Source organism: Pseudonaja textilis, chromosome 10 (assembly GCF_049901715.1).
Source record: "Pseudonaja textilis isolate UNSWEBS1 chromosome 10, rPseTex1.2, whole genome shotgun sequence".
NCBI lineage: Eukaryota > Metazoa > Chordata > Lepidosauria > Squamata > Elapidae > Pseudonaja > Pseudonaja textilis.
The window spans coordinates 23,056,838-23,084,695 of NC_141999.1; the positions used below are offsets into that span (position 1 = coordinate 23,056,838).

The 27,858-nt window shown below is 43.8% G+C and overlaps 2 protein-coding genes across 4 annotated transcripts in view; both read right to left on the reverse strand.

The window, feature by feature from the left end:
• The window catches only part of EHD2 (EH domain containing 2), a 35,461-nt gene extending 21,485 nt beyond the window's left edge, over positions 1-13,976 (reverse strand). Inside the window, exons 1-2 of the mRNA XM_026715340.2 lie at positions 12,690-13,976; positions 7,298-7,395 (exon numbers count right to left, since the gene is read on the reverse strand). Coding sequence (XP_026571125.1) covers positions 7,298-7,395; positions 12,690-13,087 — 496 coding nt within the window. The 5' untranslated portion in view covers positions 13,088-13,976. The remainder of the gene's footprint in view (positions 1-7,297; positions 7,396-12,689) is intronic.
• Positions 13,977-23,101: 9,125 nt separating this feature from the next.
• The window catches only part of BICRA (BRD4 interacting chromatin remodeling complex associated protein), a 60,243-nt gene continuing 55,486 nt past the window's right edge, over positions 23,102-27,858 (reverse strand). For 2 of the 3 annotated variants that reach the window (XM_026715319.2, XM_026715320.2), the window contains 3 exons: positions 27,274-27,365; positions 26,061-26,163; positions 23,102-24,762 (listed from right to left, as the gene is read on the reverse strand). In XM_026715319.2, coding sequence (XP_026571104.2) covers positions 23,540-24,762; positions 26,061-26,163; positions 27,274-27,365 — 1,418 coding nt within the window. In that variant the 3' untranslated portion in view covers positions 23,102-23,539. The remainder of the gene's footprint in view (positions 24,763-26,060; positions 26,164-27,273; positions 27,366-27,858) is intronic. The other variant, XM_087940159.1, reaches the window with a different exon arrangement.

Consider the following 27,858-nt stretch of genomic DNA (forward strand, 5'->3'; position numbering starts at 1 on the left):
GATATTTAATATATTGAATGACTCCTCTCATCCGGGACATCAGCTCTTTGAACTATTACCATCGAGAAGGAGATTCAGGGTATTAAGAACAAGGACGACTAGATTTAAGAACAGTTTTTATCCAAGGGCAGCTTTGAGTTTGAATGCAGGGTCATAAGATTTTTGTGGAATTTAATGGCTGAGAGTAATGGGGTATTTACATTTTTAAATTGTATAGAGATTATTGTATGGTCTGTTGTGTTTAGTTTTTATTTTTCTTTCAATGGTGTTGTCCAGTTTTACTTGTGGAAGAGCACCTCATTTCGTTGCACCCGCTTGCGAGTGTAATGACAAATAAATTCTTATGTCTTATGTCTTAATTCTAATCATTCTAATTCTAATCTTTCTAATTCCAATTCCAATTCTAATTCTATTCAGTTCTATTATTCTATTCTATGGAGAAACTTCCTAAGAGTAAGAACAATGATCCAGTGGAACAACTTGCCTCCAGAAGTTGTAGATGCTCTGTCACTGGAGGTTTTTAAGGAGAAATGGACAGCCGTTTGTCTGAAATGGTATAAAGCAGCCGTCACCAACTGGTGGGCCGTGAGAAAATTTTGGTGGGCTGCAGAGAAATCTCACCCCCAGAGCATCCCCACAAAGCCGATCTCTCTCCACCCCAATGACCTCACAGAGTAGCTGTTGTGGGGGAGATAGGAGGAGGAAGGAGCGGCGTGTGGGTTCCCTGTTTTGGAATTATTTATAAAAAATAATAAAGGCAGGAAATAAATAAAAATCTAGGTAAGAGAAGGAGGTTTATCAATAGACAGGGAAACTGCATAGAGGCTAGGGAGGGTACCAGGAAGGGCTGGTGAATTGAAGCAAAGGCAGAAGTTAGGATAACACAGTTGGAAGGGACCTTGGAGGTCTTGTAGTCCAACCCCCTGCTTAGGCAGGAAACCCTATCCCGTTTCAGAGAAACGGTTGTCCAATCTCTTCACAAAAACTTCCCGTGTTGGAGAATTCACAACTTCTGGAGGTAATTTCTCCTTAGTTTCGGGTTGCTTTTCTCCTTCCTTAATTTCCATCCGTTGCTTCTTGTCCTGCCTTCTGGTGCTTTGGAGCAGGGGTCTGCAACCTTGGCAACTTTAAGACTTGTGGACTTCAACTCCCAGAGTTCCTCAGCCAGCTTTGCTGGCTGAGGAACTCTGGGAGTTGAAGTCCACAAGTCTTAAAGTTGCCAAGGTTGCAGACCCCTGCTTTGGAGAATAGCTTGACTCCCTCTTCTTTGGGGCAGCCCTTCAAATATTGGAAGACCACTATCATGTCACCCCCTGGTTCTTCTTTTCATCAAACCGGACATACCCAATTCCTGCAATGGTTTGTCACGTGTTGTAACCTCCAGTCCCCTAATCATCTCTCTTGCAACGTCTTTGCACTCTTTCTAGACAGACCTTAACGTTACCTTGGTGTCTCATCTTCACCTGTGCTTGTTCCACGTCCATCCATCCCATTCCCTCTGCTCCAACCGTTGTTGAGCCAAGATGCCACCTGCCTTCCCCAAACGGGCTGCATCCACTGGGAACCATAGCTTAACAAATCTAAAAGACCCAAAGGTGATTTCTTTTTTCGAAGAGGCGTCTGGACTTTCTGATTTTTTTGTTCCTTTGAAGCTGTTTTGCTTCTCCTCCAAGAAGCTTCTCCAGCTCAGAAAAAAACCAACAACAACAACCCGTAAAATCCATGAGTTGCCTCTTGGAAAAAAACACCTTTGGGAGAACCATAACCTGCGTGATTGGAGAACCTGTCTATAAATCCAAAAGACAGCCGGTTGGAACAAGCTGGTATGTCTATTAGCGTGTCTTTCCATCCTCCTCCGGCCATCTAGCAGCTTCCTGAAGGCGCAAGAATAAAGGTGGAAGGCTGCCAAAGGACACGGTTTGTGGGAACAGGCTGTGGAAACGCACACGTTCCCCGGAGACAAGGCCAGCCTCAGGGCTGGGTGCTCCCTCCTAGTTTGGTGCACTTCTCACGGCGTTTTTTTTTCTTGCGCCCCGTCTGCAGCAAGCTAGCTTGGAAGAAAAAGCGGGGTGTGGTCCCATCACCTTCAAACACGACTATTTTCCATGTCTGCCCTAATTAGAATTTCTCCCATTTCGAAGTAAATTTCTGGATCACTGACAGCTTCACTGTTGTTGTTGTTTTTTCTTTTCTGCTCCTCTAAGCAATAACCATCTCCCGGTGATTGGTCCAAAGTCACCCAGTCGGATTTCATGCCTAAGGCGGGACTAGAACTCCCAGTCTCCCGGTGATTGGTCCAAAGTCACCCAGTCGGATTTCATGCCTAAGGCGGGACTAGAACTCCCAGTCTCCCGGTGATTGGTCCAAAGTCACCCAGTCGGATTTCATGACTAAGGCGGGACTAGAACTCCCAGTCTCCCGGTGATTGGTCCAAAGTCACCCAGTCGGATTTCATGCCTAAGGCGGGACTAGAACTCCCAGTCTCCCGGTGATTGGTCCAAAGTCACCCAGTCGGATTTCATGCCTAAGGCGGGACTAGAACTCCCAGTCTCCCGGTGATTGGTCCAAAGTCACCCAGTCGGATTTCATGCCTAAGGCGGGACTAGAACTCCCAGTCTCCCGGTGATTGGTCCAAAGTCACCCAGTCGGATTTCATGCCTAAGGCGGGACTAGAACTCTCAGTCTCCCGTGATTGGTCCAAAGTCACCCAGTCGGATTTCATGCCTAAGGAGGGACTAGAACTCTCAGTCTCCCGGTGATTGGTCCAAAGTCACCCAGTCGGATTTCATGCCTAAGGCGGGACTAGAACTCTCAGTCTCCCGGTGATTGGTCCAAAGTCACCCAGTCGGATTTCATGCCTAAGGCGGGACTAGAACTCTCAGTCTCCCGGTGATTGGTCCAAAGTCACCCAGTCGGATTTCATGCCTAAGGCGGGACTAGAACTCTCAGTCTCCCGGTGATTGGTCCAAAGTCACCCAGTCGGATTTCATGCCTAAGGCGGGACTAGAACTCTCAGTCTCCCGGTGATTGGCCCAAAGTCACCCAGTCGGATTTCATGCCTAAAGCGGGACTAGAACTCACTGCCTCCTGGCGATTGGCCCAAAGTCACCCAGCTGGCTTTCATGTCTAAGGCGGGACTAGAACTCACTGTCTCCTAGCTTCTAGCTTAGTGCTTTCAACACTAGACCTCTGTCCTAACTGCTCTTGTAAATCTGTATCCGCTATTCATTTCTGACTTTTCTCAGAAAACTGTTGGGTGACTCACCAACCGAGGAGACACTTAGTACCTTTCAATATTCCGCTTGCTCCTTGGCGTACCACTGGTGTAAAAGAAGTTTAACATCCCAACACAGTCGGTCACAACACTGTATTATATTTCTCTTAAAAGGGTCATTTTATATTCCTCCTGGAAAGCTTAAGTTAACAAACAAGGAACTGGACAATTGAAGCAGCAGCTGATGTAAAGATTAGGCTGAATGTTTACTCAGCTCTGATTTATGTGCAGTTAGTTTCCTTCCCTGGACAAATCTATATTGCTCCAAGCAGAACATAAACAGAAAGTGAGCGAGCCAAAAAAAGAGACTTAACCATCAGTGCATCCAATGGATTTCCTTAATGCAACAAACATGCCACTCGTGACGTGCTGAAACAAGTAAACATTTCATTTTTAGCTTATTCTCGCTTGCTTCCATTAATTCTTTTTTTTTTTTTTCAAAAACGGGATGACCCTACCCATAACTCTTGGCAGGCTAAAAATCTGAAACGGCCACAGCTAGAACATAGGTGTACTTGTTCGCTCTACTTGAAGTTATTATTCTGTTATTCTGCTTGAGCAGGGGGATCGACTGGAAGACCTCCAAAGTCCCTTTCATTTCTGTTATTCTGTTATTATTAAAACGATTCCCCTTAAACAAAAAAGACAGAAGAAAAAGAGTGAGTTTTTTTTTTTTACACCTACGGAGAATGCATGGCTTCTCTCCTTCTCTGGATGTCATTGGGCTTTCTCTGGCAAACCAGAGCACAAAATCCGGAATTTCCATACGATGTTGAGGAACCCCCAATAGGCTAATAGATTTAACAGAGTTGGAAGGGACCTTGTAGGTCATCTAGTCCAACCCCCCGCCCAAGCAGGAGACCCTACACCATTTCTGACAGACGGCAGTCCAGTCTCTTCTTGGAAGCCTCCAGTAATGAAGCTCCTACAACGTCCAAAGGCAAGTCATTCCAGTGAACATAGAATAACAGAGTTGGAAGGGACCTTGTAGGTCATCTAGTCCAACCCCCCCGCCCAAGCAGGAGACCCTACACCATTTCTGACAGACGGCAGTCCAGTCTCTTCTTGGAAGCCTCCAGTAATGAAGCTCCTACAACGTCCAAAGGCAAGTCATTCCATTGAACATAGAATAACAGAGTTGGAAGGGACCTTGTAGGTCATCTAGTCCAACCCCCTGCCCAAGCAGGAGACCCTACACCATTTCTGACAGACGGCAGTCCAGTCTCTTCTTGGAAGCCTCCAGTAATGAAGCTCCCACGACTTCTGAATGCAACTTCTGTTCCATTGGTTGGTTGTTCTCACGGTCAGGAAATTTTCTCCTTATTTCCAGGTTGAATGTCTCCTTGGTCAGTTTCCATCCATTATTCCTTGTTAGGCCTTTGGGTGCCTTGGAAAATAGCTTGACCCCTTCCTCCTCTCTGGGGCAGCTCCTCAAATATTGGAAGGCTGCTATCCTGTCTTCCATGGTCCTTCTCTTCACCAGACTAGCCAGGCCCAGTTCCTACAACCATTCATCGTAGGTTTTAGCCTCCAGTCCCCTAATCTTCCTGGATGCTCTTCGATCTATCAGGCTATCAGTGAATATGCCACGATTATCCCTCAATAAATCCTCATCTGGAAGCAGTTTTGATTCAAGGTAATCCTCATCTTACAACCTTTCATCTAGTCATAGAATCATAGAAGGCTAAGGCTGGAAGGGACCTCGGAGATCTTCTAGTCCAGCCTCCTGCCCAAGGTAGCAGCCTTATACCATCCCAGTGAAATGGTTTGGTTAGCAACCAAAACTCTGGTCTCCATTATTGTGCAGTTAGTTTCCTTCCCTGGACAAATCTATATTGCTCCAAGCAGAACATAAACAGAAAGTGAGCGAGCCAAAAAAGAGACTTAACCATCAGTGCATCCAATGGATTTCCTTAATGCAACAAACATGCCACTCGTGACGTGCTGAAACAAGTAAACATTTCATTTTTAGCTTATTCTCGCTTGCTTCCATTAATTCTTTTTTTTTTTTTTTTCAAAAACGGGATGACCCTACCCATAACTCTTGGCAGGCTAAAAACCTGAAAAGGCCACAACTAGAACATAGGTGTACTTGTTCGCTCTACTTGAAGTTATTATTCTGTTATTCTGCTTGAGCAGGGGATCGACTGGAAGACCTCCAAAGTCCCTTTCATTTTTCTTATTCTGTTATTATTAAAACAATTCCCTTAAACAAAAAGACAGAAGAAAAAGAGTGAGTTTTTTTTTTTACACCTGCTAGTAAATATCGATCCAGTCTTAAAAGTTGGTTTCGAAAGAAATAAAATCCGGAATTTCCATACGATGTTGAGGAACCCCAATAGGCTAACAGATTTAACAGAGTTGGAAGGGACCTTGTAGGTCATCTAGTCCAACCCCCCACCCAAGCAGGAGACCCTACACCATTTCTGACAGACGGCAGTCCAGTCTCTTCTTGGAAGCCTCCAGTAATGAAGCTCCCACAGCGTCCAAAGGCAAGTCATTCCAGTGAACATAGAATAACAGAGTTGGAAGGGACCTTGTAGGTCATCTAGTCCAACCCACCGCCCAAGCAGGAGACCCTACACCATTTCTGACAGATGGCAGTCCAGTCTCTTCTTGGAAGCCTCCAGTAATGAAGCTCCTACAACGTCCAAAGGCAAGTCATTCCAGTGAACATAGAATAACAGAGTTGGGAGGGACCTTGTAGGTCATCTAGTCCAACCCCCACCCAAGCAGGAGACCCTTCCCTGCCACGCCCACCAAGCCACGCTCCCAGAACCGGTAGTAAAAAAAATTTGAATACCGCTACTGAGCACTTCCTTGCCATTTCTAGAAACTTCTACCAATGCTAACTGGATAAATAGTCCCTGGGTCATTGGTGGCTCCTGAAAGCTTTCCCAAATTGGAAAGGGCTTGCTTGCGTGTTATCTCTGCTTCCATGGGTAAAATAAATAAATAAATCACACCGGGTAAGGAAATATTTAGTAAAGGCAGGAATGAAACTGCTGCAAAGGCTGTTTTGAGTGGGAACAGAATGTGCAAGGGAGAGAAGGGGACTCCGCAGAGAGACAAGGCTCTGAGGTGGGCTATTCACATTCCCAGAGATGTCAAGGACACTCCAGACATGTGTGAATTAGTGCAGAAGGAGAGAAGGCCAAACATATCTGCAGGATGGATGGGTTCTCAAGCTTCGGAGGCCCAGGGATTTGGTTCAAGAACCAGTGACCATTCAGATACAACTTTACTACAACTCTGAAGACTGCTGTGAGTTGAGGTTCTAAAAGGTTACTGGTTGCTCATCCCGAAGCTAAAGAGGAGGAGGAGGAGGAAGAGGAGGAGGAGAAAGGGAAGAAGAAGGAGAAGGAGAAGAAGGAAGTGGAGGAAGAGGAGAAAGAAGAAGGAGAAAGAGAAAGGGAAGAAGGAGAAGGAGGAGGAGAAGAAGAGAGAGGAGGAGGAGGAAGAAGAAGAGAAAAGGAAGAAGGAGAAGAGAGAGGAAGAGGAAGGAGAAAGGAAAAAGGGAAGAATGAGAAGGAGGAGGAGATAGTAGGAGGAGAAAGGGAAAAAGGAGGAGGAGGTGAAGGAGTGCTAGAAAGGAGGGGAATTTATGGAGAAGAAGGGGATATATACTGTCTCTGTGTGTGTGTATAGATATAGATATATAGATATAGATATAGACATATAGATATATACACATACAGAAAATGAATACAATCAGATGTAATTCTGCTTCTGGCTCATTGTGGAAGGACTCTGCCTTACACAGCTTGGCAAATCTTGGTCGAAATCAAATATGACTTAGCACGTCAAGAGTTGGGAACGACAGGAGCTGCAATTCTAAACCACGTCGAGGGCCACAGATGTCCCAGCCCTGAACTGGACAGCCTTGGATTTTTATTCCAGGGACAGATTACTTGGAACCTGGACAACTGGCCTTGAACCCCAGCATCTCAAGGGTGAAGAAAAGGCACGCTCTCCAATGGGACAGGAGGAACCTGGGCAGGTACCCACCACCTTCTACCTTACCTCGGCTCACCCGCTGCTTGGCTCCTGACAGGATCCCCGGTGTGTCGATAAGGCTGATGCTTTCGAGCACCTGGTTGGGCAAGTGAGCGCACATAAACCTATAGAGAAGGAAAAGCATGGAGTCAAATCCCATTGGTTCCGTTTTATTCAAAGCCTCTGAGCCGCCTAGGCTCTAGAGCCGGGGGTGTCAAACTCAAGGCCCGGTGTGGATGTGGATGCGGCCTGCAGCTCGGGAGCCCGTTTTCACTGGCAGAGCACTCAGTCCACCCCAGGCGCCCCCCCCTGACACGAGTGACATCAAGCTGGCCACGCCCACCCCGGCCCCCTGAGGTCAAACTCAACCCTGATGCGGCCCTCAATGAAATCTGAGGTTGACCCCCCCCCCGCTCTAGAGTCACCGTTGACGCGATGGGTGGCATACAATTTAGATACTCTGTTTCCCTGAGAATAAGACCCAACTGGAAAATAAGCCCTAGCATGATTTTTCCAGGGTGTTCATAATATAAGCCCTACCCTGAAAGTAAGCCCCAGTTAAGATTGTCAGCCAGATGGATGCATTTTGAACTGTATTTCCCTGAAAATAAGCCCCAGTTAAGATCGCTAGCCAGAGAGGGGCATTTAGACCTGTATTTTCCCCAGAATAAGACCCAACTGGAAAATAAGCCCTAGCATGATTTCTCAGGATGCTCATAATATAAGCCCTTCCCCGAAAATAAGCCCGTTAAGATTGTCAACCAGACGAATGGATTTGGAATCGTATTTTCCCCCAAAATAAGACCTAACCAGAAAATAAGCCCTAATGCATTTTTGGGAGCAAAAAATTAATATCAGACCCGGTCTTATTTTCAGGGAAACACGGTCGTTAAACAAACAAACAAATAAATACTAAATAAATGAATGAATAAATACTAAATAAGTAAATAAATAAACTTCATCCTTCACCCCAAGGTTTAGATTGGCCCCCACTTTCTTTTGCAAAAGTGGGTCTGGGGTCCCCAGCATGAGATGGACCCCACCCCCCATCAAATATTTGATCTAACTGTTGTCGCCAGGATGGTGGGGAAAGGTGTATTGCTTTGTGTAGTGGGGTTTTTATCGTTGTAAGCAGCTCGGAGTGAGCGAGTGAGTTGGGTGGCCGTATCAATTCTCTCTTAACGAATAAATAAATCTGTTTTTAAGGAATCTATTTTTAAAGGGAGGGTGAATGCTTTAGTCATCTGTGCATTGCTCTAAAACCATCAACAGCCCCCTGGGATTGGGGCAGGGTATGCAGGCGATAAACACACCAGCAAACATCATTATAATGACAACCACATATGGAGTTATTTTCCAAGCTGGAATAAAAGAGGAGGAGGCATAATAAAGTTAGATCGAATCAGACAAGGAAGGTCTTCAAAATGGGGCAAAAAACCCCTAACTGGACCAATGTCTCACTTAGCAACAGAAATTTAAGGCTCCATAGTGGTCGTAAGTTGGGGACCATCTGTATTTTTGAGGGGTTTGCCCAAAGAAGAGGAGGGGTGTGTGTCAAAGCACCTGAATGCAGGACAAAGAAGCAACGGATGGAAACTAAGCAAGGAGAGAAACAATCTAGAAATTCAGGAGAAACTTCCTGACCGTGAGAACAATTAACCAGTGGAACTGCTTGCCACCAGAAGTTGTGTATGCTCCAACACTGGAGGTTTTTAAAGAAGAGATTGAACAAGCACTTGTCTGAAATCTGTAGGGTTTCCTGCCTGAGCAGCGGGGTTGGACTAGAAGACCTCCAAGGTCCCTTCCCACTCAGTTACTCTCCTATTGTTCCTTTGCAGCTTCATCTGCCAGTTTTTGCTCTCCTCCCTTTTGACAGTGCGACCTCAGGCAGATGAGACGGATCTCAGTTCTGCATTTTGGACAAGAGCCACCCTGCTCCTCCTCCTCCTCCTCCTCCGTTGCCCCACAAGCAGCTGTTCTTTCTTTATTAGCGGGGCTGAAGCTTCCCAGGAATTTTGGCACCGGCCGCCGGTCTCAACGGTGGGGCCTGCAGTTCCTTGAGCCCAGCAGTAGCGGACTAATAATTCTGATTTTTCCTTTCTCATTATTTCAGGGGCAGCGAGAAGATATCAGAGTACGCCGCCAAAAAAAATCTTCTTTTTTTAAAAATTGAAAGCTATGAAAACACTTGGAATACTGCATTCAGTTCTGGTCGCCACGATGTAAGAAAGATGTTGAGACTCTTAGAAAGAGGTCAGAGAAGAGCAACAAAGACTATTAGGGCTTTGGAGGCTAAAACATACGATGAACGGTTGCAGGAACTGGGCCTGGCTAGTCTAGGGAAGAGAAGGACCAGGGGAGACAGGAGAGCAGCATTCCAGTATTTGAGGGGCTGCCACAAAGAAGAGGGAGTCAAGCTAGTCTCCAAAGCACCTGAGGATAGGACAGAAAGCTACCCTCAAAACGACGCTATAGAGCCCTGCACACCAGAACAACTAGACACAAGGACGGTTTTTCCCCCAACGCCATCACTCTGCTAAACAATTAATTCTCTCAACACTGTCCAACTATTTACAAAGTCTGCACTATTATTACTATTAATCTTTTCATCACTCCTTATCGCCCATCCCCTCCCACTTGTGACTGTATGACTGTAACTTTGTCGCTTGTATCCTTATGATCTATATTGACTGTTTTCTAGTACATATGATTGCTTATTGTACCCTATGACTACAATGAAGTGTTGTACCTGATGATTCTTGACTCTTGATGAATGTATCTTTTCTTTTTATGTACACTGAGAGCATTTGCACCAAGACAAATTCCTTGTGTGTCCAACCACACTTGGCCAATAAAGAATTCTATTCTATTCTATTCTATTTACAAGTAAATCACGATGTAAAAAAGATGTGGAGACTCTAGAAAGAGGGCAGAGAAGAGCAACAAAGGTGATTAGGAGACTGGAGGCTAAAACATATGATGAACGGTTGCAGGAACTGGGGATGTCTAGTAGTCTAATGAAAAGAAGGACTAGGGGTGACATGATAATAGCAGTCTTCCAATATCTCAGGGGCTGCCCCAAAGAAGAGGGAGTCAAGCTATTCTCCAAAGCAGGGCAGGGGACGAGAAGCAACGGATGGAAACGAATCCAGGAGAGAAGCAACTTAGAACGAAGGAAAAATTTCTTCATAGTTAGAACAATGAACCAGTGGAATGACTTGCCACCAGAAGTTGTAGGTGATCCAACAGTGGAAGCTTTTAAGAAGAGCTTGGACAACCATTTGTCTGAAATGATGTAGGCTTTCTTGCCTAAGCAGGGGGTTGGACTAGAAGACCTCCAAGGTCCCTTGCAACTCTGCTATTCTATTCTATTCTATTCTATTCTATTCTATTCTATTCTATTCTATTCTACCCTACCCTACCCTACCCTATCCTATTTTATTCTATCCTATCTCTGTCCCTATCCCTATTGTACATCAAGAGGATGCTACCAATTTTTGTCTTTTTTTCACCTTCTACCACATCCGTCGACTGTCCACTGTGTTATGTTCCTCCAGTCTTCAGATTTCAACTCTTGCAATGCTTTCGTTAGGTCTAAATCCAATTCCGGAGTCCCAGCTGATAAGTCTTTTTTCGTGGGGGAAGAGCTAAAGCCAGAAAGAAGGGCAGCAACAGCTGCCAAAATTTTTTGGGAGTGGGGCAAAGGGTGGAGTTGAAGTTTTTTTAAAAAAAACAAAAAAGCAAAAAACGCCTTGACAGAGGAAGAAGCACGGCCCAGCCTATCTAAACAAATATGCTAAAAATGGAGCTCTTGTGAAACTAAGCCGAGGCATCAAATCACAGGGGTTTCCATTCTCTGGGGGTCCCCAAGATGCTTTACTTTTAGGGGGGCGAAAAAGGCATATGAACGTGGGGTTTTTTCTTTCTTTCCTGGAAGATGTTTTGTACAGAGAAAGATCCTCTAGTTTCAATGCCTTTTCCAAATCTGGCACTATTCATGGAATCCACGGTCTGGAAGGTACACTGGAGGCCTTTTAGTCTGACCCTCCCGCCCTGCCCAGGGCAGGAGTTTTTATACCATCCTGGATAAATGGGTGTCCAGTCTGTTCTTGGAAATATCCAGCAATGGAGCAGCCACAATTCCAGGCGGCCAGCAGGTCCACCGATGAATCATTCTCACCTCCAGGAAATTCCTCTTTACGTCCAGGTTGGATCTCCCTCTGACCAACTCCCACCCCTTGCTACTTGACATGCCCTCAGGTGCTAAGGTGAGTTTCAGATGTGTTGGACTCCAAATCCTATGATCCCCAAAACACATCGGTGATGTAGTACTGTTCACCTGGTCACCTGCCTACCTTTCCGCCCTATTTGCCACTCTGATGTCTTCTAGCTTTACAGGGATAACAGCTCCCACTCGTCCCATTTAACAGCTGCTGTCAGGGAGGCTGACTTAGGGTGTGGCACCCGAGTGGAGACATAAGCCTACCCAGCCAGAAAGCTCCATTTGGCTCTGTCAATGTCTCCCGGTCTCATCCATTTCACCGTGTGGTTGCGTGATGCTTCAAAGCACCGCTTTTTAAGGCCTTGGTAAGGCCACGCTTAAGTGTACTGCATCCAGTGTTGGTCATCTCACGATTAAAAAGACGTGGAGACTCCAGAAAGAGTGCAGAGACGAGCTACCAAGAGGATTAGGAGCCCAAACACATGAAGAATGGTTGCAGGAACTGGGTATAGCTAGTCTAGAGGAAAGAAGGCTCAGGGGTGACATGATAGCAGTGTTTCAGGATTGGAGGGGCTGCCCCAAAGAAGAGGGAGTCAAGCTATTCTTCAAAGCATCTGAAGGCAGGACAAGAAGCAATGGATGGAAACGAATCCAGGAGAGAAACAACTTAGAATTAAGGAGGAATTTCCCGACAGTGACAACAATCAACCCGAAGTTGTAGATGCTCCATTACTGGAGGTCTTCAAAAAAAAAAAAAAAAAGATTGAACAGCCATTTGTCTGGAATGGAATAGTTTCTCCTGCTTGATCAGGGGGTTGGACTAGAAGACCTCCAAGGTCCCTTCCAACTGTGTTATTATTCTATTCTGGAGTGGTGGAGGCAACCATATCTAACTTATTAAAAGCAGGGAGGAAGGGAAAGAGAAATACTACCTCGGTCACCAGAAGTGTTCTACGGGCGTACAAGTTATCCATATGTGGTCGGTACACACACACACACACACACACACACACACACACACATTTTCCAAATTCAGCGCCACGTGGCATACCGAAATTAATCAACGCCCTGTTCTGGAATGATGAATGCCCCAAAACCTTGGGGACTCTTCCATTCAAAGCTAGACCTTGAAAAATATCAGGAAAATGGGAAAGGAACAGGTAACAATTGTGTGTGCTGGGGGAAGAGGTTACTCACCGGTTGAGAAAGGTGTTTCCAAAAGGGTTGAGTTTTCGGAAGGGCTTTTTGGGGTCCACAATCAGGGCATTGCCTGGTATGATTCCCTCCGTTTCGCCGTGCATGACAGCGATGAAGGAGTCTGTGGTGGGTTCAGGACCAATTCGGCTCCCGGGGATATCTTGCTCCAGCAAGTATTTGATGAAGGTGGTTTTGCCGGTGGAGTACTGGCCCACCACCAAAACCATGGGCTTGTTGTCAAAGTCTGCATCTTCCAGAGCCGGCGAGTGAAAATCGTGGAAGCGATAAAACTCTTCCACGGGAAGGAGCTTCCTCTTGTAGAGGTCCTTCAAGCCCTCGGTAACCGTACGGATGACCTCTGGGGTCTTCTTCTCATTCTTTTTCATCCAGCTGAACATTTTGACTGCCCTGAGAACTCAACGCTCTGTCCGCTTCCTTGGCAATAAATTCTAAGCGCAGGTGAGGGTGCAACGGAAGAGAAGGAAAGCTTTGGCAGAGAGAACCATAGACCTCAAAGACAACTAGGTCTGGAATGTCAACAATGGGCAAGGCCCAACGATCAAACCCAGAGGCTCGATCCAGTTAAAAAAAAAATTAAAAATCTCAGCTACTTGAGAGAGTATCCAGTAGGCTCGTGGATCCTTTAATCTTTTAGGAATGCAAGATCTCCAAACCTGATGAACTTTTAGGAAGTTGTAGGAAGTTCAGCACTTACACTTGGTTTCCTGGGACAGAGAGGGAAAAAATATCTTTCGCAGGAGCTTGTAAGACCTTCGGTGTTCCTCCAGTTCTAAAACTTGCTTCCTGCAAGCATCTTCACCCTTTGGCACAGGATTTCGAGAAAATCTTGGGAGCAGAAAGGGACCCTTCTAGGTGAGGAATCACTGGGCTTCTTCAGCCTTCGAATAAAATACGTCGCTTTATTTTAGGAAAGGCTGTGGGAAGAGGCAAACAGCCAGCAGAAAATATGTTGCAGATGAGGGCAGCCCGGGACACAAAGATCCACACACCGATGTCACTTTCGGATGGGAAAAAAAAAATCCCTCTTGGTTGTTTGTTTGTAGAAATCCTGGTTTATTTTCTCCCTCCTCCTCACCTCTGGGGGTCCCAAGGAATATCCGAAGAGTTCTCTTGCAAAACCAATTCGTTGGCTGTCAAGAGGCGTGCAGGGAGATTTCTACATTAGCATAAATTATCTAGGGAGGGAGAACGTTGCCGGGGATGGCCAAGAACTGGAGAATAACTAATGCACAAAAAATGATGCGCGTGAAACCCTTCCCCTCCCCGAGCGAAAGGAATGTGGGGTTGGCAGCTAAAGGCCTCGGATGCCACCATGTGGTTCGGAGAGGAGAAAGTAAAAGTCACAGTAAAAGTAGGGGAAGAGGAAGAAGAAAGGTAGAAGTCCAATTTTACTTTATTTTTGGGCAAAAAAACTGTAGATCAAAATGGGTTTCAGGGAGAGTCAACCACAGAATCAACCTAGCAGGGTTGGGCTGCTGGGGGTTCGGGAGAACCCCCAAATCTCACTCCTGACTGGCCCTGCTCTGCCCTGCCCTCCCCGGAGTCCCCAGAGCCTCCGAAACCCCCCCGCATCATGGTGCAGGAGGCTGACCCACCCTGGCTACATCAACGCAGCAACTGGGCAGAGAACCCGTTGCTCAAATCTTTGAAGCCCACTCCTGCTCCTCGGGCTGAAAGGGACTTTGGAGGTCTTCGAACCCATCCTTACCTGCTCAAGGTAAGAGTCCTTCAACCACCCCGGTTTATCCGAGTCCAGAGTACACCTGCTTGTTCTCTGACAGAAGGTTGAAGCCTTCGCGGCAATTCGCCAACTAGAGATCCACATTCGGCAAGCAACCGATGAAGACCGGACAGTGTTCTCAGCTGGGAATGGTTGCACACCAAACAGACAACAGATCATCAGAGTTGGAAGGGACCTTGTGGGTCATCTAGTCCAACCCTCCCCTGCCCAAGCGGGAGACCCTACACCATTTCTGACAAAGGGCAGCCCAATCTCCTCTTGAAAGTCTCAAGGGATGGCGCTCCCGCAACTTCCGAGGGCAACTTTTCTTCCATGGGTCGAATGTCAGTGGGGGAAGATACCAACCTGCCTCTGGAAACCGATTCCAACAATGCCACTTGTAGCCGTTGCCAAGTAACGGTAGCCGTAAAGGTTTCTCTGTCTATGGAGCTTCTCAGTCATCCAGGTCGTGGTTGTCCCAAAGGGGCTTTTTCAAGGGGCAACTGGACTTTCTCGTTTTTCCTTGAAGATGTTTCAAGGAAGATGTTTTTCCTTGAAGATGTTTCTTCCTGGCAGACAGCTGGTCATTTGCATCCTTTCAGAGAGAGTCTTTGAGGCCGCTTGGAGGCTTAACCGGTGTCCTCAGGGTCACCCGAGTAATGCAAATGGGTGTGGAGTCTTCTTGGAACGGCTGAAAGGATCGTGCGGTGGAGCTGGGTGCTTTTTCTGCAGGATGTTTTCAGCTTGAGATGCGGACATCACAGACTCGTCCCCAACAGCCTGTGCAGCTGGGTTCAACCGTGAAGGGACAGGGGGCAGAAAGCACACCTCCACAATACAGTCCGCAAGAAGGCTTCACACCTGTTTGCACCACTCGGGTGACCCCCGAGGACCCAGATAAACCTCCAAGCGGCCTCAACAACTCTCTACAAGGATGCAAATGACCAACTGACTACAAGGAACATAAATCCTTCCGTTCCCCCTCCATCCAGCCAGGGTCAGGATTCCGGCAGCTACTCCAATCCTGAGCCTCGAGCCACACTCTCAAATGTTTTATGAGTTGACAGCCAGAGCTGAAGACGCTTCTTGGATGAGAAGCGAAATATCTTCGAGGAAAAAACAAAAGGAAATCCAGTTGCCTCTTGGAACAGCATCTTTGGGGTGTCCTGCAAGTCATGTCCAAAACTGGGGTGTGTGTGTGTGTTGCTCATCTCGGTTTCATGGCCAAGGGAGCCAGCGTTATCGGAAGATATTTCTGTGGTCGCATGGCTAGCATGACTATACGCCATAGGTGCATGGAACCTACCCATCACAGTGGTACCACTTGTGTTGTCCCACTTATTCACATACACACATAACAACAGTGGTTTAGTGGATTAAGATTCCCCAGCAATTCCCTTCACCCAAACCCCAGAACTGCCCCAATGACATCCACCCCAAAAGAAAACTGGTGCTAGACCACAGAGCAATGGCCAATGAGCCCACAAGGCACTTAAGTTTCCCAGACAAACTAAACCCCAAATGACCAGTTTCTGGTTTGGGCACAATATATTGTTGCCATGAACTGTGATTAGTCACATGTGATGGAAGAACCAAGTTTTGTTCCTTTCAGTTTGGTTTGCTATTTAAAAAGAGTCAAAAGTTTTGCCTTTCAAAAGGCACGTACTGCCATTTGTACAAAAACGGAAGCCAAAGTCTTTTTCCGTGGACTTTTGGCAATTTCCAAAGCCGTTTTTCCTTTCATTCAAGAAAAGCCAAGCCAATTTCTATACCATTTTTAAAAAGAGCAATTTAATTTACACAGAAGTACTAAATGTACATAATTCTTTTAAAAAATCGTTATACACAATAAATACAGTACAAAATTATTTTATAGTACTATATTTTGTTTTTGTTTTTTTTTGAACTGTGATGTTCAAACTGGTACCAGCAGGAGGAAAGAAAGAAAAATTGTGTTATTTCTTTCTGTCTATGCAGATTCTTTTTGTTATTTCTTTCAAATATTAAAACAAGTGGGATATTACTTTTGGCTTCCTGTTATATGGAAACTTCCTGTTATTTGGTTGTATTGGGTAGGAAAGTAGAAAGAGCTGGAAGAATGTAAATGTATGTTCTTGATTTTTAAGTGTCCTTTTAGAACTATCCTCTCAAAGCCACTTAAGATCAAAATTGGTGATTAATGTGGAACCTTCCCCAAAGTTGTGATCTCTCTCCTTTTCCCCATAACCCTCTCTTTCACTCTCTCTCTCTCTGTAATAGCAACATCTGGTTGGCTGTATGACCAACCATCATAATAATAATAATAAAATAATAATAATAATAATAATGAAACTTAAGCGCAAAGAGATGGGAATTTCTCTTCTGGTTTTGTGCCTATGAAAATTAAAGGGGGAAAAAAACCCACAATCACTTTGTTCAAAAACTGGAAAAGGTGTTACACATACTTCTCCATAACAGTGCACATTAATTGATTATTAGGTTTTAATTGGAAGGGAAATACTTCCCCACTTAACCATATTGCAGCAAGAAGGACGAAACGAACAAACAAACAAACAAAAAAAAAACCAATGGCAACCAGAGTTGCTTTGGGCGAAACGGGCGGCTATACAAATTTGATTAATAAATAGATAAAAACCAAATGAGCTAACATCCCAAATCTACACTTTTTAAAAGGAGGAGGAAAAAAAAGGACACTAAACAAAAACAATTTCATATACATTCTCTCTCTGTATGTATGTGAGAAAAAAACCCCATCAACATCCCTTTTATTGCTTACTAACCATTTGCCCTCCCACCACATCCGCCGGCACAGGAATCATGGTTGCGCTGTAACCTTTAGCAAACAATGTTTTTCACAAACACCAAATCTGATCTAGTCTGGGATGCTCTTTTCGGACAACTGATTTATGACATGAGCAGCCAGAGCAGCCTTTGGAGACGCCACGACTCTCTTTGAATGCAGCGGAGGGAAGAACTGTGTGCGTGCTCCATTGCACATGTGCCGGTAAAGCATGCGTGCACAGGAGGAAAAATGTCCTGCCACGAAGAGTGACTTTAGAAGAGTCGGGACAGGGAGACAGGAGAGGAACAACTGCTGCACAAGTGCTTTTTGACCATGGATGTAAAAGCTTCCTCACCTTAACAAGAAAGATACATCGCAACGCATGTCACCTTACCCCACCCCCACCCAAAAAAAGCCAAAAAATTAAAACAGGAGCTATACTATTCAACTGCACACAGCTACAAAGCATAAAGAGACCGAAACACAGTAGCTTCTCGGACATCGTCCCTCGGATAGTTTTCAGATTTGGGAATTCAGGAGAATCGTTCTCTTTTCAAGATGATCTGGAGCCTGATCCAGCCATCCTCCTGCAAATTCTGATGTAAGCACAACTTCATATGCACAAGGCACTCTTCGAAAGGGAACACACAAATCTGGGAAGATGCTGGGGTGGGGTGGGGGGGTTTGTACAATTTCTTAAGCAAGTCGGAACCCTTTGCAAAAATATGAGAGATTTGGAAATACAAAAATGTAGACCTCTTAACTCCCCCCCACCCTTTTTTTTTTTTGGTTCTGTTATTTTCCTAACTTTATTTTTAAAGTCCAAACTATCCCACCACAGCACACCACAAGACACAGTTAACTTTAAAGGAGATGGAACCGATGCTAACGAATAGTCTTGGATCCACAACCATTTGTCTAAGCCTTTTTCGCGTTGTGTATTTTTGGGTCGAGGGACTACTGATATTGCTCTTATCTTTGGAAGTTAGTGCATGGTAAGGAATGGCAAGGGGCAAAATCCAGACTTCAGAAAAATGAATGCAGGTGTATTTATATCGTATAATGAATAAAAAAAACAAAAGAAATGAAATGCAAGATGTTACTAATGGGGTTATAGACCCTGATCTCTGAGGGAAAATATAATTAAACTAAGTCTAAGTTCAGTCCTTTTTTTATTTAGTTAAAAGCAAACTCAACTGCTTGGTCCTCTACCTTTGAATTTTGGAACTGACTGTGTAGGTACCTATCAAATACGCTTTGAAGCTGGGTAGCTATATTTAAAATATTTGTATGATAATGAATGTATATTCAAGTAGGCTTGTGGGCACCAATGAATAAAGGAGAATGAGACAATAATAAAAATAACAATAAAGCAATACACACCTATCGGGGACAAGGATGAGGCAAAATTGCTCACATCACTTCTGTTCACACAAATAGAAATGCTGGCTGGGGAATTCTGGGAATTGAAGTCCAGACATCTTAATATTGCCATAGTTGAGAAACACTGTTTTAAAAGAACTAGTCTTCTTGAAAGCACCAAAACGGCAGTATTATACGAATGTATGGATGTATCTCTTGTTTCGATAAACCGATCGTTATTTTTTAAATGGATGTATCAAATTAACACATGGATGATATTAAGGCTTTATTTGTGCTTGTCATTTGGAGAGGAAAAATTAGCAAGAGGAAAATGCTCGGAGCGTTAGGTTTTCTGCACCTAAAAAAATCTGAACTTATTCACTGTTCCAACTGCCAAATCATTTTGATGAGTTGGCTTGAAGAACACGTGCTTATCCATTTCTGAAGTTCGATTTTAGTCTTTTAAAAGGAGCATATCCAAAGTGACACCTGAAAATAGGTGTTTGCTTTACTTTAACCTGACAATTTGGATTTGTTGCATCTACACATCTTCCATTTTCACACCCTTCTCTCCAAAAATCAGGAGAATTTGCTGTTTAAGCAAAGTTCAACATTTCTCAGGACATTATCTATGTTTGGGCAGGCCAGAATAGGACAAGAAGTATCAAAAATATTGTTTTATAGCTCTGCCTGCAAGACAAAACTCCACCAAACATAAAAAGGAGAGTAAAGGAATCTACAAAATATCTGCAACAGATTCAGACGTGGAAATTAAGCTTAAAGTAATTTTTTTTCCGTGGAAAGAAATGAAGTCATGGAGTAAATGGAAGGTTTACAGCAATGGTTAAATACAGTTCCTTTGGCACATTTCCAAAAGGACAACTTATCGCCAAGCTGAATGTTTTGGATCTTGCTTCTTGAAAGGCCTCTCTGCTTTTTCATGAAGGTAGTGGGAGAATGCAATGTCACCAATCCAATTTTGCAGTAGACAATTTTGCAGCCTGTTATTAGACGGTTCTAGCAGTGATGGTTGGCAAAGAGAAAGCAGCACCAGCTGCTTTCTGAACTGCAAGGAAGGGGGCACGTAAGCCTTTCAATTTTAGACAATTTACAAATTTTTTTGGGGGGAAAAGCAAATGCAAACTGAAGGTTAATGGTGGCTGAAAGGGGAACGTGCACTAAAATTAAATATCACTGGTGCTTACAACTGGATCGGTCCCTGTATTTTGATACAGAGGTACTGTTTGCAGTTTGATAAACAAGCAAAAATAACCAATGTATCACCCTCTTATGTAGGAGCTTCCAACTGCATACTGAATCAAAACCAGATTCTTGCTTTGCTTACAGCTAAGAAAGCCAACTTTTCTACTGCTGAGGTGCTGGTTTTAAGCACCTGCTGTTTAAGGAGAAAGGAACAATTCTTGTCTAGTCTAACGTGTTTATCTCCCTGCTTCTTTGCTTGCTAACTTCATACATCAACTGAGAGAGCTTGATACAACGAACCAAAGAACTCTCACACTATGAAAGAATGATGCATTACCCCACTGTTTCGTCTTCACAGCTCTCTATATTGTAGAAAATCTATTTTTTTTTTAATAAAAAGGGGGGGTGGGGGATTTCTACATACATATCCAAACGGTACAGGTGGCAGCCACTAAATGCTTCCCCTAAAAAGCTTGATCTTCAGGTGAGTTATGTTTATGTAAACAGTCCCACCACACGCATACAGTTGTCATAAATGTACTGAAGAGGTTCGTATCTTTTCACTTTCTTTCTTTCATACTTGGCAGGAACCTTTGTCTGAACCTCTAAGTTCCTTCCATAATATACCTATATACAGTAACGGGAAGAGGTAGAATTGCAGTGAGGCCATAGGAATTTTTCATACTTAAAAGCAGAAGAATACAGATTTCGGTTTCTTTGTTTTTGCATTAAATCTCTCACCTGGAGTTACTTTTCCTGACACTTTCTAGCACTGAGACTCAAGGCCAGCATTATACTGTTGTGGCTTCATTGGACCATATTGGGTCGATACAAGATGAATGAAGAAGAATGGCCAAATGAAAACTAATTGCTACGGAGTCTCTGTGAAAACTCAAAAGATTAACACTTGATGTGGGGGTGCTACTGCTGTAATAGAACCAGAAAGAGATACAAATTAAGAAAAGATAAGTCAGTTTTCATCCTACTTTTTGGCAGAAAGAGCAAAGAAACCTTTAAGCTATATAGAAATATGTGCTGGACAAAAAAAGAGATAAGAGCAAAGATACTTTTACGTGGTTACAAAGAAGGAAGAAACTGTCAGCTTTTTGAACTTTAAACCAGTTCAATTCATTGCTTTTGGGGGAGATCAGCACCAAAATGGGTCATAACAAGCCACTGAACACTGAGTGTTTTAAAAGTACTCCTGCTTTTAAAAAGTAGCAGCCTAAGAGCAGCGGTCTTTCAGATTGCCTTCTTTGATAACAGACTTGAGTATTATTCTAGTATGTCAAGAACAATCTCCTCAGCTATGTTTCCCTTGCAAAATTCAATTAAAGGGGAACTGAAAATGCACCCAACTCTTCAAAGAAACAATGTCATCTAAAACAGCGGGCTGTATTGCCAATCAGTACACTGACAGGATGAAAACCACACACACACACACCTTACAGAGGAAGTAGCAGTAGACAACATGAGTAAGATGTACAAGGAGGAAGAAAATAAGGGGTTGCGAAAGGTTCGAGCACTATCTTATCGGGCCCAGGAAACTAGAAGAGGGAAGACATGAGTGAACCACTTTATCCGTGAAGCTTACAACTAAGAGGCCAGACACACAGACTATATATATAGATCAGGGGTGGGGAACCATGAGCCTTTGCGGACTTCAACTCCCAGAATTCCTGAGCCAGTATGGAATTCTTGAGCATGCTGGCTTGGGAATTCTGGGAGGTGAAGTCCACAAGTCATAAAGGGGCCACGGTTCCCCCATACCCCTGCTATAGATAATGCCATTAGAAGGAATTCCAAGGTGCAAAAGGAATTAAGACTTTTTTAAAAAAAATCAGCATAGCAGCAAATACTTTTGGGAAAGGCTGCCTCTTTAATTATTTCTAGAAGAACTGGGACTATGGGGCAAACAGGTCTGTTTTGTATGCTTGCCCCATGTTAGTGACTGAGTTTCTATTTTACCAGGCCGGTGATCATGAAGGCTGTACCCTATTTCAACATTCATATAAATGATTCTTATGACAGCTGTAATGTGGGAAGGACGTTTCCTTTAAGCTTATCTATAAATCAAGACTAAGATAATCCATGACGTTGGAAACAGCTTGGCATGTCTTGTTTTGATTCACAAAAAGCTTTACATCTACGGGAAACCTCTAACTTGGGAGGGAGGTATTTCTTGTTGGGCAAGACTAATAGTCCTGTAATTCCTATATTTAAAAGTCGAGGTTATGGGGGGGAAAAAGTGGTGGACAAAACGTGACATGAGGAAACTGGGAATGAAGTGCTGGTCAATGAATTACGAGTATGTGTAACAGTCTAGTGACAGAACTAAGTAAACCTGAAAGGACGGGTATCTTTATTCCCATCAGTGAATGAGAATAGCAGAGACAAATGGGAACATGAATTCCAAAGATGATGTGGGATTAGACCCGGACTAACATGGACTCAACCAGGTTCTGTGGGAAAACTTAGATGGGATCAACCAAAGTTCACCGGCTATTAAGGGGAACTAAAAATCACTCAGTTTGGATACGAATATTAAAGGAACACCCCTGTTTTCTTCTCTACATGACTACTGAGGGCTGCTGAGACCTTCCAGCCAAGGCCTGGCCAAATCATGTTTTAAAAACAGGAACAACCACAGAGAGGACTGAACCATGAGAGGCAAATATAGGCAAACACAGGCAACTGTGGCACAGAGCAAAATATCATCAGTATATAGAAGAGGGAGCCAGCTTGTCTTTCTGCAACCAACCAACTTCCAAGCAAACATTTACCTGAGCCCCGGCAGGCAAATGATCAGCTTGGACCATAACGTGATCAAAATCCCAACTTGATTCTTTTTCTTTTCTTTCTTTTACGATGGGAGGGGAAAAGAGGAGAGAGAACTGCACCATCCTCTTGACAGACCCTTCCTTGTTCCACGCACCAGGGTTATGGTAACGACACCCATCCATGTCCAGAATGGGACTGGTTTCCTCTTGCAAAGTGATTTATTTGTAAATTCATCCATGCTTATTTGTTTGTAAGCATTAGTGTTTATATTTTTTTTTTTTGCATCTTGTTCAGAATCTATTTTATATATATATATATATATATAAAAAAGCAGACAGTTTATACTCAAAATAACTTAAGAAACCTGACAAATTACATAATTGCCCCGTGTGCCAACTCCTTCTGGAAATGGTCACTTTACCCCCTGCCCCGTTCCTTTGGCCTCCCTGCTGGCTTCTGATTTTTAAGATTTGTTAAAACGTCCTAAGTATAGTAGCGGAGTTTGGGGAGAGGAGGAAAAACAAACCCAATTATCGTCAGAGATTCAAATTAGCCATTTGTTACAGAATCTAAATATTACACAGCCAACACTACCTATGGGCCCCAATCCAACCCCCTCCCACCTGCCTGCTTGGCGTTTGCTGAACCTTTTCTTTGCTTTTTTTTTTAAAAAATGGTGCATGTGATGAGGCGTGTAGATTGTAAATCCAGCCGAAGCTTGTGTTTTACAACAACCGAAACCCATCAAATCAACCCTTGGATGGACGAAGCCTCTCTAGGACATTCCGGTTGACCTCCCCACCCCGGAACCCTCAACTCTTCCCTTCTGGTAGCGGCCCTATCCGAGCAGGTCTCTGGGAAGGGGCACCTCGGCTTCCAACCGTTCCCAGCCCCAGCCAGAAGCCGCTGAAGCTTCAGTCCTTGGCGCTCTCCTTTTGTTTTTTTTTTCTTTCTACAGTCTTGACTCACTTTCAGTTTCTGTTATCTGTTTAACGTCCTCGTTCCAAGGCCACCGTTGTGATTGGGGGCAAGGTACGTGTCCGTGCGGTGGACGGGTGAGGAGAAAGGCGAAGAGGACGAATTGTAGGAAGAGGAGGGCGTTCGAGTGTTCTGGCTCCCAACCTGAGGTTGCTGCAAATTCAGGATGCTGTCAATGGCGCTCTGGAGGTGCTCATTTAGCGAGTCATCGGGGGGGCTGTCGCTGGAGAAGCTGGCATTGTCCACGTCAAAAGATTCGGACTTCCTTCGTTTGGCTGGGGGCAAGGGCACCTCCCACGCGAGTTCGGAGGCCAGCCCGTGGTCGAGTGGCTCAGTCTTTATCATGCGCTGGTAAAACTCGTCTTCCACCTCTGCTAATTCCTTCATAAGGCCACTGGTTGAATCGTCGGTCTTAGGAGGGGCAGGGCTTCCTTGCATCACCAAAGAACGGGCATCGCTCCGGTTGAAAAACGTATGTTTGGCGTTCTCCTCTGACCTGCTCTTCTCGGCCACCGCGCCAGAAGGACTCCCCTGAGATTTGTGGGATGTGATAACACTCCGGGACCCCCCGTCCTGCTTGATGATAAGAGTACTTGGCACCGGGTCGGATTTTGAAACGCTCCCTTTCAGAGAGGCGTCGGGAGCTTTCTCTGCTACAAAAGCATCCACGTTCTCCCGGTACGTTTTACGGAGAGGAAGCCTGCAGTAGGTCATCATGGGTTTTTTCTCCATTGGAGCTGCACCAATATGGTCAACGGTCCCATTCATTTGTCCCGCCGTTGAAGCCGTGGCCGTGGTAGCTGTAGTGGTGGTCGTGGACGAGTGCTGGTCAGCCGTTTTGATCACCGTGCACACAGGGGGCGGGGTCTGGTGAATGGGATCCAGAGCGGTGTTATGGACCACTTTGCTAAGTCCTGCTTCTTGTTTGATCTTTAGCTTCAGTCCAATCCGGCTCCGGGCTTCGTAGGTTTTAATGGGGGGCCTGCTCCTGGAGGGCAGGGCATCGTCATCGCCGTCCAAGGAGGGAGACGCTTTGGCCCACGTTACGGATGGAGACCCTCCGCTGTGCTTGATGACCAATTTGGTGGGGTTGATATGAGTGGGCATCTGTACCGGAGGCGATTTCAAGTTCTCGGAAGTCAAAGGAACGTGGCTGGGCAGAGACCCCTGAGCCGCAGAAGAAGCAGCAAAACTCTGTGAGCGGGAAGATGAGGAGACATACTCGTCTGCAAGAGAAGAACGTGCACGGATCGTTTAGTCAAAAAGTGGCTGAGAAGGTATTTTTCACGACATTTTTGCTTTGGGTAACCTTCGATCTATGGATGGCCAATGTCTCAGGAACTGAGATTGACCAAGTAAATCAACCCAACCCCCTTCATAAATAGACAATTATATAACGCTGCTGCCACTGCGCCATAGCAAGTTCACTCAATGAGAAAAGAAACATAGGATGCTTTTAGGAGAGGAGTATCTGACCAGAGCTTTGGGGCCTCTAGAAACAGTTCTGCCTAGAGATACTGATAAAAAAATACGGAAGGAGCTTAATTGCTTTTCCTTATAAGTAGAACATTATAAAATGTCACAGAATAATTAAAATTGGGATACGTAAATGGATATAAGATAAACATTGGTCTATGATCTACTCTGGGTACTGGTTTTCTTCCTTTTTAAAGCTGTGGATGACCAAATATTAAACGGTCATTACTAAACCAGAATATAAAAATGTCTTTTGCAGATTACCTCTGTCCTTTATGGGATACTATGGAAATGGCCACTTCCATATAGCCATAATCTTCTTAAGGTTATTATCTTCACAATTAACTAGGAACTTAAATTAATTTTAAGCTGTGTATTAGGATGTGTATCCTATTCTAAAATAAGTAACTATAACTTCTGACTTGGACAAAACAGGAAAGCCTGGTCAAGTGGCAACTTCCACATCCCTCTGAGTTGTACTGTGAAGGGAAGAATAAAAAGTTGCATGCACAAACACAAACAAATTCCTCTACATCAGAGGTGGTCTTCAGCAGGTTCTGACCAGTTCTGGAGAACCGGAAGCGGAAATTTTGAGTAGTTCGGAAAAACGGCAAATGCCGCCTGACTGGAGATTTTGCAGTATCCTTTCCCTGCCACGCCCACCAAGCCAACCCCACTGAATGGGTAGTAAAAAAATTTGAATCCCACCACTGCTCTATATATTTAGTTGATCTCCATTCTTTAGTTGAACATGTGTTTTGATCAGCACTGAAAGTGTAAAATCAAATCTTCATAAGCTAAAAACCTCCGTTAATTTTCTCCCCACCATATTCCTTCAAATTATCTGTATCTTGATGGTCTACGCAGAAGTACTATTATTGTGCTATGAGAGCCACTGGAAATGTAATGGCTTAAAAGCAAACTCTTGAACCAGGAAATCCTTTGTGTTTTATGGGACGAATAACATGTTGAAAAGAGAACAATGTAAAGCAGTAGATACTTTCAAAAAAGTAAGATTCCCAAAATGCGGAAACAAATGCTCCCTTACCTGGCTTCTCCTTTGCTAGCTGTTTATCGAGAGCTAAGGTAGTTTTTTCTTCCTGTATGAACATCCTGTCAATCATCACCATCTCTGCCGAAGGACTGACTCTCTGCAATAGAAAACAGTATTTGCCAATGCTATGAGGACCATCTGAGCTTCTTAATAACCCACGATCTCAAATTTGTACGTTTCTTTCCTTCTGCCATCTCTCATTGCTGAAAAAGACCCAACTTTATTACAATGTTAAATATACTTTAAAGCCATAAATTGAGAAGGGTAAGAATGAAATGATCTGTAATTCATAGATCAATAATACCAAGTTCTACCCCTGTGAAGCAGCCCCGTTTACTGAATGGATTGAAAATATGACTATACTTGTCATTTGTGAGTGAACTGTGTATCATCATAAACATTGTATGGATAAATATAATGAAATATGGGACTCATTTATACAGAATACAATAGGTTAAAAATGATAGTTATATTAAGTTATTAGAAATGAATATGTGCGTATATATATGTGTGTGTAATGTTTATTGTAACTGTTTATTGCAAAAACATATTGTACCTTATATTTTGTTTTTTTGTTGTTGTATCTTTCAGCTTTTTAAAGCATTTGATGTGCATTTTTTATTATGCATTTTCATGTCTGGTTTCTTTTGTTTTTCTTCTTTTTCTGTCAGCATTTTAAATGCAATAAATACATTTATAAAAAAGCATGAAAAAAATCAAGTTCTACCTTAATTAACAATTTCGGGGTTTTTATTTAACTTCACTTTCTGGAAACTCTGTATTACAGTATTTGAAACAGATTCCTGGATTGGTATATCCAATGATAAGATTCACACAAACTCTTTATCTTTGTTGAAATAATACAACTTTTTAAAAGGCACATTGATCCTGGTATGTCTTGATAATTAATAACTTTGCTATTTTTGATTTGGAAGTGCTAACTTGATAAAATATTTTAGAACCAGCTACTGCTTAACCCCTGCTGTCCGTTCATCTTTTTTTATAAAAACATCAATGTGGGGTTGTTAAGTTCTAATAAAGAAAACACATAACTGAGTATTCCATATTACTGTGACAGATTCTCCCCAATATGATAAACATGTTATCATTTTTTGGCCTGTTCCATGACAACTCAGTCAGTCAACCGAAGGCCAAAAAGAGGACCGTGCTGACGTTATACCTGCTCAGAGAGGAAAACAAATCTTACCCGGGACTCTTCCAAGAGGAGTAACCGGTATTTGTTCAGCATGGCTTGTGTACGTTTCAACAGCTGTGTGGACACCATTTCAAATTCTTCATCTATTAGAGAAAAACACACCATGAGAAAGGAAAACAAAGGAGGGAAACTCAACTTCTTTCGAATGGGAAGTGCAATAAAGGAAGCTCTCTGAATTATTTGGAAGATGTTCACTAATTCACTAAGCATGTCGAAAAAGCCAACAATTCCATACAGGTACTCCTCGATTTACAATTATTTATTTAGTGACTGCTTGCAGTTACAATGGCACTGAAAAAGCAACAGGTCCTCGCATTTATGACCGTTGCAGCATCTCCATGGTAACATGATCAAAATTTGGGTGCTTAGCGACTGGTATGGATTTATGATAGCTGCAGCATCCCAGGGTTATGTGACTAATTGCTTATGGTACCCTATGATTATCATTAAGTGTTGTACCTGATGATTCTTGGCTCTTGATGAATGTATCTTTCCTTTTATGTACACTGAGAGCATATGCACCAAGACAAATTCCTTGTGTGTCCAACCACACTTGGCCAATAAAGAATTCTATTC